General features: G+C 42.6%; 1 protein-coding gene across 1 annotated transcript in view; it reads right to left on the reverse strand.

Annotated features, from left to right (window-relative positions):
- Nucleotides 1–17,825, reverse strand: part of LOC126335681 (spermatogenesis-associated protein 13) — a 90,500-nt gene that overhangs the window by 64,927 nt on the left and 7,748 nt on the right. The window contains exons 2-3 of the mRNA XM_049999138.1: nt 16,022–16,202; nt 4,217–4,359 (exon numbers count right to left, since the gene is read on the reverse strand). Coding sequence (XP_049855095.1) covers nt 4,217–4,359; nt 16,022–16,202 — 324 coding nt within the window. The remainder of the gene's footprint in view (nt 1–4,216; nt 4,360–16,021; nt 16,203–17,825) is intronic.

Below are 17,825 nucleotides of genomic sequence, written 5' to 3' on the forward strand. Positions count from 1 at the left end.
AAAAGCTGGTATATGCCATGATTGCTTTCACAGGTCGCGCAGCCTCTGATGGGGTAGGATAAGACTAAGATGGGAGTAGTGCTGTGTGGGTGGATTGGGCAGGTATTACATCTGGATATACCACAGAGATACGGTACCTGTGGCAAGGGGTTGGGATTGGGAGTGGCACAGGAATGGATTAGGATGTTATGAGTTTATAAGTGGGTGATGTAACACTACTTTGAAGAGGTGTGGGAAGCAATCTGGGGTACGATGTCCTTCACTTAACAGCATGACGAAAGTTAATAGCGTCCTAACACATCTACCTTGTCCTGCTATCTTCCAGCTCCTGCATCATCTCTACGGTGGCTTTAGAGAAAATCTCAGTTCACTTGTACGTTAAGTTCTCCAGTCACACTGTAATCATCCAACAATCAAATGGGAAAATTACAGTTAGTTAATGGTGGGTGATACGACATTCTGAGAAACATTACCCTGCCTTCTCTGAAAACTACCTAGAACAGATATTATGGAAGCTCACTCATGAAGGAAATACATTGGATCTAATGGCAACAAAGAGAACTGATCTCTTTGAGGATATTCGCATTGAAACTGATACCAGCGACCATAACATGGCTGTGGCGACAATGATTACCAAAGTACAAAGAATGACTAAAACAAGCAGAAAGATATATATGTTCAGTAAGAAGACAAAGATTAGTAGGTCATATCACAATGCTCAACGCAGAGCAACAACACACAGAGGAACCACAGCTCAAGTTTAAAAGAATAGTTGATCGTGCACGAGCTAATTATGTACCCAGTAGAATAGTTCATGATGGGAGGGACCCTCCATGGTATACAGTCACTGTAAAGAAATTCCTCAAGAAACAGAGACTACTGCATAATAGGTGTGTAACAAAGCATAGGACTAAAAACACAGAGATACTGAATGAAAAGTGTCTGGCTGTCTAAGGCCAGCAATGTGCAAAGCCTTCATGTACTACCATAGTAATGAACTGTCAAATGAGCTTTCATGAAACGCAAAGAAATTCTAGTCGTAAAGGCTGCTAGTGGCACCAAACTTAAGTGTCCAGTCCTTAGCAAACAAGAGGAAATGAAACTGAAGATAGCAAAGCAAAAGATGAAATGAAATGTTTAACTCATTTTTAAATGTTCCTTTACAAAGGAAAACCCAAGAGAGTTGTCCTAATGTAATCCTTGTACCACTGAAAAGATTAGTGTCAATGGTATTCAGAAACAGCTGAAATGCTTAAAAATGAATGTAGTTCCAGGGCCCACGTAAATCCCTATCAGATTCTATTCTGAATTTATGGCTCCTCTTCTAACTGTAATCGACCGTAGATCCCTCGAACAAAAAACAGTACCCAGTAGTTGGAAGAAAGCACAAGTCACACCCATCTACAAGACGGGTAGTAGAAGGGATTCATGAAGCTGCCATCCATTATCCTTACCACTGATTTGTTGTAGAATCTTAGAACAAATTCTGAGCTCAAACATAATGGGGTATCTTGAACAGAAAGGCCTGCACCATGCCAACCAGCTTGGATTCTACGAACATCAATTATGTGAAACCCAACCCACACTTTTCTCAAATGAGAAGCTTTGGATCAAGGCAGACAGGTAGATGCAGTAGTTCTTGATTTCCAAAAAGCATTTGACTCAGTACCACAAATACACTTACTGTCAAAAGTACGATCATGTGGAGTATCAAGTGGAATTTGTGACTGGATTGAGGAGTTTTTGGTAGGGAAGACACATCACATGGCCTCTAATGGAGAGTCATCATCCGATGTAGAAGTAAATTTGCATGTACCCTGGGGAAGTGTGTTGAGGTCCTTACTGTTCATATTGTATATTAATGACTTTGCAAAAAATATTAATAGTAACTTCAGACTTTCTGCATATCATGCACAGATCTATAATGAAGTACTGTGTGAAAGAAGCTGTGTAAATGTTCAGTCAGATCGTAATAAGATTTTGAAGTAGTGCAAAGATTGGCAACTTGATTTAATGTTCAGCAATGAAAAATTGTGCACTTCAAAAAATGGAAAACATAGTGTGTACGATTACAATATCAATAAGCCACAGTTGAAATCAGCCAACTCATACAAATACCTAGGGGTAACACTTTGTTCAGACATGAAATGGAATGATCACACAGGTTCAGTCATGCGAAAAGCAGGTGCTAGACTCCAGTCTATTGGTAGAATACTGAGACAGTGCAATCAGGCTACAAAGGAGACTGTCAACAAATCACTAATGCAACCCATTCTGGAATAGTACTTAAGTGTGTGGGTCCTGTAACACGCAGGACTAACAGGGGAAATAGAATGTGTACAGAGAAGAGCAGCATGAACGGTCACAGGTTTGTCTGACCTGTGGGAGAGTGTCACAGAGATGCTGAAAAAACTGAACTGGCAGACTGTTGTAATAGATGTAAACTATCCTGAGAAAATCCACTAACAAAGATTCAAAAACTGGCTGTAAACAGTGACTATAGGATTATACTACAGCTCCCTCTGTATCACTCACTAAGGGAATGTGAGGACAATATTAGAACAATTACAGTATGCACAGAGGTGTTCAATCATTCTTCCTGCACTCCATATGAGAAAGGAACAGGAAGAAATCCTAATAACTGGTAGAATGGGGTACACCCGCTGCCATGAACTTCACAGTAGCTTGCAGATGTAGGTATCTTCAGCTTCAGAATAAATGATCATGGAGCAGCATATTGTTGTTGTTGACTTCAGTCAAAGAATGGTTTGGTGCAGCTCTCCAAGTTAAACAATCCTGTGTAAGCCTTCATCTCCCTCTACAATAGCCTCTCCCTCCTCACTCAATACCAAATTGACAATTTCTTTTTTCTCTTATTCAAATCAGTACCTCTTTATCAGTTGTTCAACCAACCCACCCAATTTTCAACAGTATTCTGTTGCGTCACATTTAAAATGCTTCCATTCTCTTCTTATTTGAACTGCTTATTCTCTATGTTTCATTCTGTATTAGACTACACTCTGTACAAAAAGCTTCACAGTTTTAACAAATTCCTTATATTTCAGAAACAATTTTCTTGCTATTGCCAGTCTGTATTTTATGTCCTCTCTATCTCACTATCATCGACACCCAAATAACGAAACTCATCAATTGCTTTTAGTAGCTCATTTTCTAATCTATGTGCATCACCTGATTTAATTCGACTTGTTTGTCTTTTATTGGTATTCACCTTATAACCTTTCTTCAATACACTATCCATTACATTCAACTGATCTTCCAAGGCCTTTGTAATTTATGACAATATTACAATATTATCAGCAAGCCATAGTGTCACTAATGCCACAATTTCCTAATGGAAGTTGGTAGTGCACACACGCAAGTATGAGGAGAGACAGTAGTGCATAAGTATGTTAGTACAACGCATTAAGGTGTAAATTAATTAGCTTGATATTACCACAAAAATTTGAGATGTTTTACTATGGATTTGGTTGAATATTTCCAGCTCATTATACTCTTTACATTTAACATATGATCAAGCTCACAAGGAGCTGCAATAAATGTTAATATCTTTGGATTTATCAGGAAGACTGTCAGATTTTGATAACTATTCAACTGAATATTTGCATTAGAAGTGTTGCCAAACAATGTAGAAACTAACACTGCCTGTAATGCACGAATGCTAAGCTTTTATCACCTGCATTCTGTGCACTGCAACACATTCTGGCGCTTATACTAAACATTCTTTAAGTCAGACTTCCTTCTTTGTTCACCAACTACATGTACTCATGCATACTAAGAAAATTTCAATAATGCAGTAACATATACACAGAGTCACAAAATTACATCCGTATTTCATGGCCGTGATTTCATATGGGAATTTTCAAATATACAGTTCAACAGAGAGAGAAAAGTGTGGAATGTACAAAAGACATGCAAGTTAATAAGTTGTTTAAATTTTCATCCTTTTCACGAGAGTTTTTCGCTCCCATCAAATAAAGACAGAGGGAATTTAAAATTTCTGGTACATGCAAACACGCGCATAACCAATTTAAAAACTCACTCCCCTTTTCTCCGAGTAATTAAAATGGGTAGGAGGAGAACACACACAAGACGAGACTACCACACAACAATGCACGACAAAATACGGCAGTATTTTACAAACAGTGAAAGGGGAAATATGTAAAGAATAAAGTTTTTTATTGTTATATTCAATTACCTGTGGATATCCCAGTCGGATCTGCTTGTTGGTGGTTCATCAACGTGTCCAATGGTGCCGTTCTTCGTGTGCCGAACAGATTTGGAGAGTCCTGGAGAACGCCTATACTGCCCTTCAGTTGAATTGTTCGCTTCCTTTATCGGCTGTGGAAGACAAGGGAAATAAGTAACAATATAGTCGCTGGATATTCATATTCTACATAAGAGTTATCAAAGCTATTTATCGCAATCTCTACCTTAGAAATTCCATGGAAATGTATTTCTGTTGGGTTATTCAACAGATGATTCTACGAAAACTGGTCTTTTAACACTTGGCAAGCGTCCGCAAGGTGTGGCTTTATGCCCACCCTAAAAAAAAAAAAAAAGTTTGAAAAATTCCGATATTGTTGTTGACTTATACTAACATACTTTTTAAAGAACTTACTGACTTACACGTACGATCCACAACATGAAAACATCAAAAACCACATTATTAGCAATTCAGTAACGTGTACTACCAAACTGGGATACTTTACCAACACAAAAAATTAAAAAGGCAAATTTCATTCATTTCTGTTGGCTTTTACTCGGAATATAACTTTTAAAGAGTTCTGATGTGTAAGCAAGGTCGTGATTCTGAAGATATTAAATGACACTCATAATTGTCTTACAGACATAAATTTTTGGGGTCAGTTTAACTGAAAAATTCAAAACATTTAAGAATTTCGTAAAAGAAAAACAATAAATAAGTTACTTTGTTAAAATTTTAAAATTTTAAATAACTGGCTGGATTGCAATATTTTCGAAAGGTGGGCTTAAAATACCACCCTCCCTCCCCCGTCTGTGTTGCGAATGTTAAAAAACGCCATGCGTCGCCAGAGGGTGAACGAACATTTTGTATGTAACAAAAGTTGAACGCAATGACGTTATCTATCCACCCATCGTTCCCAATGACGTTATCTATCACCCCTATGCGTTTCGTGCTATGAGTTCCAAACACCATATATGCAAAAGATAAACAAGTAAGAAATATATCAAAACGTAATCCTGAAACGAACATATTAGTCGCCTAAATTCCCGAGTAGAATTCATCAATCTCGTCTTAATATCACGGTAAAAATGGTTCCAAAAAATTGTAAAAAATGTTGAGACGAGGTCTCAGTATACTTTTTTTTCTATTTTTAGCTTTATACTCACTATGCATAACAAGCATTCCATGTAAATTGCTGTTTTCGGAATTCCAGGTCCTTTCTTTATGATCATCAAGTAAATCGTCTTTGAAAGTTCGTAACGGCTTTCTTGGTAAATAACCTTCATGTTTCCCAGTTTATTTCCTTTGGTTCCTCATTCCGTACTACGATAATTTTATCTAATTCATTCGATAATGGCGAGTATTTTACTCCTGAACTGGCTATAGAGCGCTCTTAAACTTCAGTTCAGTCCGCGCTTAAGTCAAGCAACAAGACGTAAACATTTTCGCTTTTCGGCCAATTGTCAACTTCAGAATACCTGATTCCAGAACCAAAGCCAAATATGAAAAATTTTGTACGAGGGTCATTCCATAAGTTATGGCAACTATGGTATATATCGTGCGAACAATAATCGCAGTAAACATAACCGAATGACCACGGAAAGCAGTGCGAGATCAACATACAGATTGCTACAGCATTCGATTGAAAGTTTGTAAAGTAATATTTCAGAGCTAGATCAGAAATGTAAGGGCTATGGTATGAAGATTAGCATCTCCAAAACGAAAGTAATGTCAGTGGGAAAGAAATATAAACGGATTGAGTGCCAAATAGGAGGAACAAAGTTAGAACAGGTGGACGGTTTCAAGTACTTAGGATGCATATTCTCACAGGATGGCAACATAGTGAAAGAATTGGAAGCGAGGTGTAGCAAAGCTAATGCAGTGAGCGCTCAGCTACGATCTACTCTCTTCTGCAAGAAGGAAGTCAGTACCAAGACTAAGCTATCTGTGCACCGCTCAATCTTTTGACCAACTTTGTTGTATGGGAGCGAAAGCTGGGTGGATTCAGGTTACCTTATCAACAAGGTTGAGGTTATGGATATGAAAGTAGCTAGGATGATTTCAAGTACTAGTAGATGGGAACAATGGCAGAGGGTGTCCACAATGGGGAAATCAAGGAAAAACTGGGAATGAACTCTATAGATGTAGCAGTCAGGGCGAACAGGCTTAGATGGTGGGGTCATGTTAATCGCATGGGAGAAGCAAGGTTACCCAAGAGACTCATGGGTTCAGCAGTAGAGGGTAGGAGGAGTCGGGGCAGACCAAGGAGAAGGTACCTGAATTCGGTTAAGAATGATTTTGAAGTAATAGGTTTAACATCAGAAGGGGCACCAATGTTAGCACTGAATAGGGGATCGTGGAGGAATTTTATAAGGGGGCTATGCTCCAGACTGAACGCTGAAAGGCATAATCAGTCTTAAATGATGATGATGATAAAAAATCGCAGAACACACTAAAACACGTCTAACCTTTCAATCTATCAAAAACAAACGGAGTATGCTGTACAGTTGAAACTGTGCACATATGTTCGGGACATGTATGTCAACGTAACAAAAAAAAAAAGATCGATAATGGAATGTACGTTGTCGGCGCAATTTGAAAAGTCATCTTACTTTTTGAACAGCCCTCGTACAGTCGCTGAATCAAGCGTCTATCTGCAGATCTTCTAGCATTTCGTTACAATTTGCTGTCGTTGTGACTGGTCTACCAATCTGGTAATTCGAAAAGCTGTTTGTTGCAGGTACAAACACATTGTGCACGTCGATGGATAGAGGAAAGTTCAAAGTTTTGACACCGATGTGCTGTCGTTAGTAGCAACAAGGCGACTACCGACTACACCACAATAGACATTATTTTGTGTGTTGCAATTTGCGCTAAGTCAATCCATTGTTCAAGTGCAACGTGCATTCCGCCGTCGATTCGGGAAGAAGTTGCCTCCACACAAGCAGGTCTATGATCGGGATACAAAATTCGTGGGAGTTGGCTGCATATGCAAGGAGAGGAGCACCGATCTGTCGCACACATCTGATGAAAATGTCGAGCGTTCAGGGACGCGTTCACACGGAGTCGTCGGAAATCCACAAGGCAAGGAATTGCGACTTTCTCGAACAACGATGTGCCATCTTCTGGAACGACGTCTGCATATGAAGCCTTGTAAGTTTCGGTTATTGTAGGAATTGCGTCCCGGAGACTACAACAGAAGTTGCGAATTTTTCATTCAGTTTTCCGGGAGACGGCAGAACGCACTTTGTCCGATCGTCTTATATTTGCGGAGGTATCGATGTTTCATCTACTAAGTAAAGGAAATTACCAAAATGTACGAATTTGGGGGCCACAAAATCCTGGCATCGTCGTCGAACTTCAGAGACTCACCGAAACTGAAAATAACTTCGGCCGTTTCTATTTACAAAGTTTAATGCCTCTCTTTTTCGCGGAGTAATGTGTGACAGGAATGTCAAACTTGGAGACGCTGCAATTTTTTTTTTTATCCAACTTCACAAAGATTCCAATGAGTTCATTTTTATGCAAGGCGGTGCCCTGCTTCACCTTTACCTCAAGATGCAGCGTTATCTTAGCTGCACCGTTTCACAACGACGGATTGGAAGAGGTGGACAATAAGATCTTATTGAAAATTCCTGGCAGATTAAACTGTGTGCCGGACCGAGACTCGAACTGACCTTTGCCTTTCGCGGGCAAGTGCTCTACCAACTTAGCTACCCAAGCACGACTCACGCCCCGTACTCACAGCTTTAATTCCGCCAGTACCTCGTCTCCTACCTTCCAAACTTCACAGAAGCTTCTCTTTGCGAACCTTGCAGCACTAGCACTCCTGGAAGAAAGGATATTGCGGAGACATGGCTTAGCCACAGCCTGGGGGATGTTTCTGGAGTGAAATTTTCACTCTGCAGCGGAGTGTGCGCTGATATGAAACGAAACTTCCTGGCAAATTAAAACTGTGTGCCGGACCGAGACTCGAACTCGGGACCTTTGCCTTTCGCGGGCAAGTGCTCTACAAACTGTGCTACCCAAGCACTACTCACGCCCCGTCCTCACAGCTTCAATTCCGCCAGTAACTCGTCTCCTACCTTCCAAACTTGCGCGCGAAAGGCAAAGGTCCCGAGCGAGTTCGAGTCTCGGTCCGGCACACAGTTTTAATCTGCCAGGAAGTTTCATATCAGAACACACTCCGCTGTAGAGTGAAAATTTCATTCTAGAAAGATCTTGTTCATTGCTTTTGGCCTCCCAGGTCATCAGACCTCTGTCCTTGCGATTTTTTTTTTGTGTGTGTGTGTGTGTGTGGGGGGGGGGGGGGGGGAACATACAAGACAGTCTTTGTCCTACCTGTGGCAGCTATTATTCAAGAGTTGATAAATCGAACTGTTGTTGCTGTCGATTCAATAAACTTGAAACTGTGGATTCATGTAACGGATGGCGCTCATATTTGAGTGTGCGCTATAGGGTCTGTGCGAACATAAAAATTTGAAGCTTCCTCTATCCAGTGACATGCGAGTTGTGTATCTATCTTTTTTAGTGTGTCTGTAATAAACAAATGAAATCTGTTTTCATTTTTGAAACGCCCTGAGCAATAGCATCATGCGCGAACAGCCTCAACGAGCTTTCGACGTTATACATAAAGTACTGTGGCCTTTCTGAGAGTGTCTCTCGATATAGCTGGATTTCTTATGGTACTATGTTCTACTTCTTTTTTCCTTGTGCCTTCGTCCTGCGTCGGCACATGGTCAGTATGGTTATTAAAGGACTTGATAATGTTAATTTAAGTGGTGGCCGTCGCCATCCCATTACGCCCCGGGACGGGTTTTCTTTATTTTACATGTTTTTAAAATTTACTTACATTTTTTCCATGTTTGTGGACGCTTTACGGTCTGTTATCTCTCATGATTCATTGTTAAGTACATGTAACCTCAGTATGTGGTTTCCAAAGTCACGAAACAGTTGTGATCTGATAATAAAGATATTAGATACAACTGAAGCAACTTTTTAATTTCCAAGATGATTAGTCACACTCGCAGTTGCCCCGTTTACAAGGTTTTCTGCTGAATACCAAGACTGGGGACAATGAAGTAGACAAAGTGAAGGAATTCTGATTCCTTCGAAACAAAATAACCTAGGATGGATGAAGCAAAGACGATATAAAATACAGAGTATCACAAGCAAAGACGACATTTCTGACAACAAGAAGTCTGCTAATATCAAGCACCAACCTCAACCCGAGGAAGAAATTTTTGAGACTGTATTTATGGGCACAGCATTGTATGGTACTGAGTCATGGACTGTGGTGAAAACGGAAAAGAGGAGAATCGTAGGGTTTCAGATATGGTGCTATGGGAAGCTGAAAATTAAATGGACTGATAAGAAATGAGGTGGTTTTCCGCAGAAATGGCAAGGAAAGAAATATGTGGTCACTGACAACAAGAAGAAACAGGATGATAAGAAATGTGTTAAGGCATTAGAAACAAGTTTCATGGCACGAGAGGATAACTGTAAGGGAGGGCAGGAACTGGGATATATCCAACAGATAACGGAGGACGTTGAATATATTGCTACAGTGAGATGAGGAGGTCAGCACAGGAAATGATGCTGTGGCGGGCCGCATGAAACCAGAGGGCTAAGGGAAAAGGAAAATTATTCTGATAAGTACGTATGAGGTTAAATAATTGCAAGTAAAGAATCAAAGCGTTGATACATTCTGGTGTACTTCCAAAATTGGGATTGGTATGTTCCCAGTTCTTCACAGGGCCTACTGAATTGATCTTGCACGTATTACTAGATATTTTTAATATTTTATCCGCCGTTTCATTTGCATCTATTTTATAATTAAAGTACAAACACTTACTAACATTTCAAAATCCAAGTTGTGCGTGTTTTGGTCATCAAGCCTTATGGCTGCTTTGATGCAACTCTTCATCCTTTTGCTTCGTAGCGATTATCTTCATTTCAGTACAACTGCAGCATACTACATCATCGAGACTCCGATTTATGTCCACATACCCAGAGATGCCATTGCGATTCTTTACCTCTCCCATGTCTTTTAACTGTCGTTTTCAGCAACGATGAATATCAAAATACGTGCCCAACGATTCTCTCTCTTCGTTTCATTAGAAATTTTTTTTCTCGTTGAGTCGTTACAACAAATCTTCGCCCCTTACTCGATCGGTCCATCTGGTCTTCAAGTCTCCTGCGATACCATATCTGAAAGGCTTCTGATCGTTCATATCCATCTCCCCCATTGCCCACGTCCCGCTTCTGACAGACCCATAAGTAGGTCTCGCCCAATATACAATAGCCCAAAGCACGCTGATTTCCAATCAACAGTGTAGTATCAGGTTTTTCTTTGAAAAACTGTATTGTACACTAGGGATAAACTGAACGTGGTTGCGCTGTTTTAAACAAAACGGTCTTGTAATCGGGAGGAGGGAAGCTGCAATCTCCTTTTGGCACCCCCGATTGTGGTTTCCCTAAATTACTTCAGGTAAATACCAGGATGCCTAGGTAGTCGGTGTTGTTAAGATAACGCTGCACGCCAACGTCAAATTAAGAGGGAGCACCAACAAGCACAAAAATGAAATAATTGGAATCTTCGTGAAGTTGAGAAAACAACCAATTGACAGGCTGTCCAAATATGGCATTTCCGTCACAGTTTCCTCCACAATAAAGAAAGGTCTGTAAACTTTATGAACAGAAACGGCACAGAAAACGTTCAGTTTCGACGAGTCTCTGAATTTCGACGACGAAGCCAGTATTTTGTAACCCCCAAATTCTACATTATGGCGATTTACTTTACCCGGCAGGTGAAACGTTGATTCGTCCGAAAAGACTATTCAAGTATTCTCTGTCATAAGCTGGAGAACTGAAATGCAAATCCGGCCGATGTGACCGAACGGTTCTAGGCGCTTCAGTCTGGAACCGCGAGACCGCTGCGGTCGCAGGTTCGAATCCTGCCTCGGGCATGGATATGTGTCATGTTCTTAAGTTAGTTATGTTTAAGTAGTTCTAAGTTCTAGGGGACTGATGACCACGGATGTTAAGTCCCATAGTACTCAGAGCTATTTTTTTTGTAAAATAAAAGACAGATTTAAAAAAAAAATAGTGTGCATTTCTTTCGGAGTGAACTTCGTATTAGCATGTGGCGCGGCATATTAGATGGTACGCGTGTACGTGCAGCGTGCGAGACTTGTCCCACCTAGCCTAATGGCAGTTCCTCACTGTCATCGTTAGAATTAAATTGTGTTACTGTTGGGCACCATCCCTAGTCCTGAAATATTCTACAAAATATGGAATCAATCAACTACAATGCTCCATTTCCTTTAAAAGATTACAAACTGGAGGAACCGTAATAAACTTGCGATAGCATACATTGAAGAGCCAAAGAAACTGGTATAGGCATGCGAATTCAAATATAGAGATATGTAAACAGTCAAAATACGGTGCTGCGATCGGCAACGCCTGTATAAGACAACAGGTATGAGGCGTAGCTGCTAGAGTAGTTACTGCTCCTACAATGGCAGGTTATCAAGATTGAAGTGAGTTTGAACGTGGTGTTATAATCGGCGCATGAGTGATGGGGCACAGCATCTCCGAGGAAGTGATGAAGAGGGGATTTTCCCGTACGACCATTTCATGAATATGAAGAATACAGTGAAACATAAAGGCATCGACATCGCTGCGGCCGGAAGAAGATCCTGCAAGAACGGGACTAACGACGACTGAAGAGAATCGTTCATCGTGACAGAAGTGCAACCCTTTTGCAAACTACTGCAGATATCAGTGCTGGGCCATCAACAAGTGTCACCGTGCGAACCATTCAACAAACGTCATCGATATGACCTCTCGGAGCCGAAGGCCCACTCGTATACCCTTGATGACAGCACGTCGCAAAGCTTTACGTTCCGCCTGGGCTGCCGATAACAGGAAACATGTTGCCTGATTGGACGAATCTTGTTTTAAATTGCATCGAGAGGATGGACGTGTAGGGCTATGGAGACAACCTCATAAATCCATGCACCCTGCATGTCAGCAGGGGACTGTTCAAGCTGTGGGGGCTCTGTAATGGTGCGGGGCGTGTGCCGTTGGAGCGATATGGGACCCTTGATACATCTGGATACGACTCTGACACATGACACGTATGTATGCATCTTGTCTGATCACTGCATCCATTCATGTCCATTGTGCATTCCGAAGAACTTCCAACAGCACAATACGACACCCAACACGTCCAGAATTGCTACAGAGTGGTTCCAGGAAAACTGTCCGGAGCTTAAACACTTCCGCTGGACCAAACTCATCAGATATGAACATTATTGAGCACATCTGGGAAGCCTTGCAACGTGCTGTACAGATGAGATCTCCAGTTCCTCGCACTCTTACAGATTTATTGATAGCCCTGCAGGATTCCTGGTGTCAATTCCCCCCAGTACTAGTTCCAACATTTGTCGAGTCCATGCCTCGGCGTGTTGCCTGCTTTCGGGGCGCCCTTCACGATATTAGCCAGGTGTGCCAGTTTCTTTGTCTCTTCAGTGTATAAGGAAAAAAGTTATATCCTTGTAATTTATTCAAACTTTGTAATGAAAACAGGAAGTAGCTGACTTGCTGCCAGTATCTACATACACTCCTGGAAATGGAATAAGGAACACACTGACACCGGTGTGTCAGACCCACCATACTTGCTCCGGACACTGCGAGAGGGCTGTACAAGCAATGATCACACGCACGGCACAGCGGACACACCAGGAACCGCGGTGTTGGCCGTCGAATGGCGCTAGCTGCGCAGCATTTGTGCACCGCCGCCGTCAGTGTCAGCCAGTTTGCCGTGGCATACGGAGCTCCATCGCAGTCTTTAACACTGGTAGCATGCTGCGACAGCGTGGACGTGAACCGTATGTGCAGTTGACGGACTTTGAGCGAGGGCGTATAGTGGGCATGCGGGAGGCCGGGTGGACGTACCGCCGAATTGCTCAACACGTGGGGCGTGAGGTCTCCACAGTACATCGATGTTGTCGCCAGTGGTCGGCGGAAGGTGCACGTGCCCGTCGACCTGGAACCGGACCGCAGCGACGCACGGATGCACGCCAAGACCGTAGGATCCTACGCAGTGCCGTAGGGGACCGCACCGCCACTTCCCAGCAAATTAGGGACACTGTTGCTCCTGGGGTATCGGCGAGGACCATTCGCAACCGTCTCCATGAAGCTGGGCTACGGTCCCGCACACCGTTAGGCCGTCTTCCGCTCACGCCCAAACACCGTGCAGCCTGCCTCCAGTGGTGTCGCGACAGGCATGAATGGGGGGACGAATGGAGACGGCTTTATTCAACATGTTGGAAAGTTTTACAGTGTGTAGATACATGCTTTGAGGTACACTATTTTCATTTCCCTACATAATTTCCATCCCTCTCAACTGCCTTACGCCATCTTGGAACCAACGCCGGTATACCCGCACGGCAAATTTCTGGACCAACCTGTTGGAGCCACTGTTTGGCAGCGTGCACAAGGGAGTCATCATCTTCAAACCTTGTTCTACGAAGAGAGTCTTTCAGTTTCCCGAAGAGGTGATAGTCACGTGGAGTCAGGTCAGCACTGAAAGGCGGGTGTTTCATTGCTGTCCATCAGAGTTTTGTGATCGCTTTTATGGTTTTTTGACTGTCATGTGGCCGAGCATTGTAATGCAACAGCATCCTGCTTTTGCCCATGTGGCCGAACACGACTCAGTCGAGCTTGACGTTTCTTCAGTGTCGTCACACATGCATCAGAATTTATGGTGGTTCCACTTGGCATGATTTCAACAAGCAAGAGTCCTTCGGAATCGAAGAACACCGTAGCCATAACTTTTCCAGCAGAAGGTGTAATTTGAATTTTTTTTTCCTTGGGTGAATTTGCATGATGTCACACTCCATTGATTGCCTCTTCGTCTCTGGTGAAAAATGATGGAGCCATGTTTCATCACCTGTCAGAATTCTTCCAAGAAATTCATCTCCATCATTCTCGTACTGTTCCAAAAGTTCGCTGCATATCGTTTTTCTTGTTTCCTTGTGAGCCAGTGTCAACATCCTGGGAACCCACCTAGCACAAACGTTTTTTAACGCCAACACTTTCAGTATTCTGCAAACACTTTCTTCCCCTATCCCAACGTAGAGTGACAATTCGTTCACTGTGATGCGTCTGTCAGCAGTCACCAATTCGTTAACTCTCTGCACATTGTCTGGAGTGTGTGCAGCACGAGGCCTGCCGCTGCGAGGACAATCCTCCAAATTGCCGTGTCCGCTTTTAATCACGTAACCTCCTTGCCCACCGACTAACTGTACTGCGATCGACAGCAGCATCTCCATACACCTTTTTCAACCTCTTGTGAATGTTTCCCACTGTCTCGTTTTCACAGCACAGGAATTCTATGACAGCACGTTGCTTCTGACGAACGTCAAGTGTAGCAGCCATCTCGAAGACATGCTGTGACTGCGCCACTCACGGGAACAGGTTGAACTAACTAAGTTCGAAAACAAGCAGGAAGGATGTATCTACACATAGTAAAACTTTCACATATGCAGAATGAAAACTGTATTTTTATAAAAATCGTGTGCATTTCTTTTGGAGTGACACCCGTAGGTACATTATTGTCTCAGCAAAGCTGAACCAATTCTCACAGCATGTGTTTTTTTTCACATTTCTGTCGGTTTTGTCGTTAAAATAACACTGATAGCTTTTCCCATTTTCTATAATAACGCAATATTTCAAAGCAATGGAAATTTTACGACTAAAAATTACTCGTTGTTTTTTAAAAAAAGGTTTACTTAAAAACCAAAAATTCTAGCGCCGCTGCTAACGGCTAACTGACATTTCTATTTTTTAACTGGTTATAAGTAAAAAAAAAGCACCTTTGTAAGTAGACTGTTTAGGTTTTTATGTTGGCAACGCCACGTAGCGCTCTATATGAAAATAACTGACTGTGCTGTGTGAAGTCTGTGGCTGGTTTGCATTGTTGGAATATTTGCTATTGCAGTGGGCAGTTGGATGTGAACAGCGCGTAGCGTTGCGCAGTTGGAGGTGAGCCGCCAGCAGAGGTGGGTGTGAGGAGAGAGATGGCGGAGTTTTGAGAGCGGATGATCTGGACGTGTGTCCGTCAGAAAGAGTAAATTTGTAATACCGGATATCATGAAGTGGTATATTTATTACGACTTTCGAACATTATTAAGGTAAATACATTGTTTATTCTCTATCAAAATCTTTCATTTGCTAACTATGTCTATCAGTAGTTAGTGCCTTCAGTAGTTAGATTCTTTTATTTAGCTGGCAGTATTGGCACTCGCTGTATTGCAGTAGTTCGAGTAACGAAGATTTTTGTGAGGTAAGTGATTCATGAAACGTATAGGTTATTGTTAGTCAGGGTCATTTTTTTGTGGGGATTATTGAAAGTCAGATTGCGTTGCGCTTAAAAATATTGTGTGTCAGTTTCGTGATGATCAGAATAAGTAAACAGAGAAATGTTTGAGTACGTTCAGTTTTGCTCGGCTGTATGAAAATCAAATAACGTAGAGGTTTTCCAGCACAGTCAATCACAATTTTCAAAGGGGACGTTCTACCTGTTACAGCCTAGACCAAGCAAACAGCGAAAAATACCGGTTATTCAGAACTAAAATATCGGTATGGGTTTCCAGTGGTCGATTTTTTCTATCCCTACCCTTTAGTGGGTTTGTTCATCGTCGGGAAGATACGTGGACAGTGTGCGAGCAGGAAGGGTGCAGCATAAAGGTACCCTGCGCGAATGCGCAGTGAGTGTTGGGTACTCACGGTGGCCGGGGCGGTCCTGGCGGCGTCCGGCGTGGCGGGCCGCAGCGCGGAGGCGGCGGCGGGGGCGGCGTGGGCGGGCGAGGGCGACGGCGGCGGCGCGGGGCTGTGCGCGCGGCTCTGGCTGGGGCTGGAGCAAGGGCTGGCGCCGCCCGCCGTCGCGCGCCGCCACGGGAACACGCCGCTGCAACATACGCACAGCCTCCGTCAGCAGCCTCCCCACACCACTCTACCCTTGTTGTTGTGGCCTTCAGTCCTGAGACTGGTTTCATGCAGCTCTCCATGGTACTCTATCCTATGCATGCTTCTTCGTCTCCCAGTACCTACTACAGCCTACATCCTTCTGAATCTGCTTAGTGTATTTATCTCTTGGTCTCCCTCTACGATTTTTACCCTCCACGCTGCCCTCCAGTACTAAATTGCTGATCCCTTGTTGCCTCAGAACATGTCCTACCAACCGGTCCCTTCTTCTTGTCAAGTTGTGCCACAAACTCCTCTTTTCCGCCATTCTATTCAATACCTCCTCATCGGCCATCCTGATTTAGGTTTTCCGTGATTTCCCTAAATCGCTCCAGGCAAATACCGGGATGGTTCCTTTCAAAGGGCACGGCCGACTTCCTTCCCCGTCCTTCCCTAATCCGATGAGACCGATGACCTCGCTGTCTGGTCTCCTTCCCCGAAACAACCAACCAACCAATACCTCCTCATTAGTTATGTGATCTACCCATCTAATCTTCAGCATTCTTCTGTGGCACCACATTTCGAAAGCTGTTCTCTTCTTGTCTAAACTATTTATCGACCACGTTCCACTTCCATACATGGCTACACTCCATACAAACACTTTCAGAAACGACTTCCTGACACTTAAATCTATTCTCGATGTTAACAAATTTCTCTTCTTCACAAATGCTTTCCTTGCCATCGCCAGTCTACATTTTATATCCTGTCTACTTCGACCATTCCTACACCCTACTCTCATTTAAATTATCAGTGGCTACTGTAGATATCGATCAGTTTGGCTTCAGGAAAGGTAAAGGAACGAGAGAGGCAATTTTGACGTTGCGGTTGATAATGGAAGCAAGACTGAAGGAAAATCGAGACACGTTCATAGCATTTGTCGACCTGCAAATAGCGTTCGACAATGTAAAATGGTGCAAAATGTGCGAAGTACTGAGAAAAATAGGGGTAAATTATAGGGAGAGACGGGTAATATGCAATATGTGCAAGAACCAAAAGCAAATAACGAGAGTGGACGACCAAGAACGAAGTGCTCAGATTAAAAAGAGTGTCAGAGAGGGATGTAGTCTTTCGCCCCTACAGTTCAATCTGTACATCGAAGAAGCAATGATGGAAATAAAAGAAAGGTACTAGAGTGGAATTAATATTCAAAGTTAAAGAATATCAGTGACACAATTCGCTGATGGCACTGGTATCCTGAGTGAAAGTGGAGAAGAATTATGGAATCTGCTGAATGGATTGAGAGTAAATCGAAGAAAAAACGAATGTAACAGCGAGAAACATACTATCAGGATTGGTGGTCACGAGGTAGATGAAGTTAAGCAATTCTGCTACCTGGGCAGCAAAATAAAAATGACGGAACAAGGAGATCAAAAGCAGACTAGCACTGGCGAAAAGGGCATTCCTGACCAAGAGAAGTATACTATTATCAAACATAGGCCTTAATTTGAGGAATAAATTTCTGAGAACGTACGTTTGGAGCACAGCATTGGATGATAGTGAAACACGGACTGTGGAAAAAGCGGAAGTGAAGACACAAATGCCGGCCGCGGTGGTCTCGCGGTTCTAG

The sequence above is a fragment of the Schistocerca gregaria genome, chromosome 2, assembly GCF_023897955.1.
Source record: "Schistocerca gregaria isolate iqSchGreg1 chromosome 2, iqSchGreg1.2, whole genome shotgun sequence".
NCBI classification, from domain to species: domain Eukaryota; kingdom Metazoa; phylum Arthropoda; class Insecta; order Orthoptera; family Acrididae; genus Schistocerca; species Schistocerca gregaria.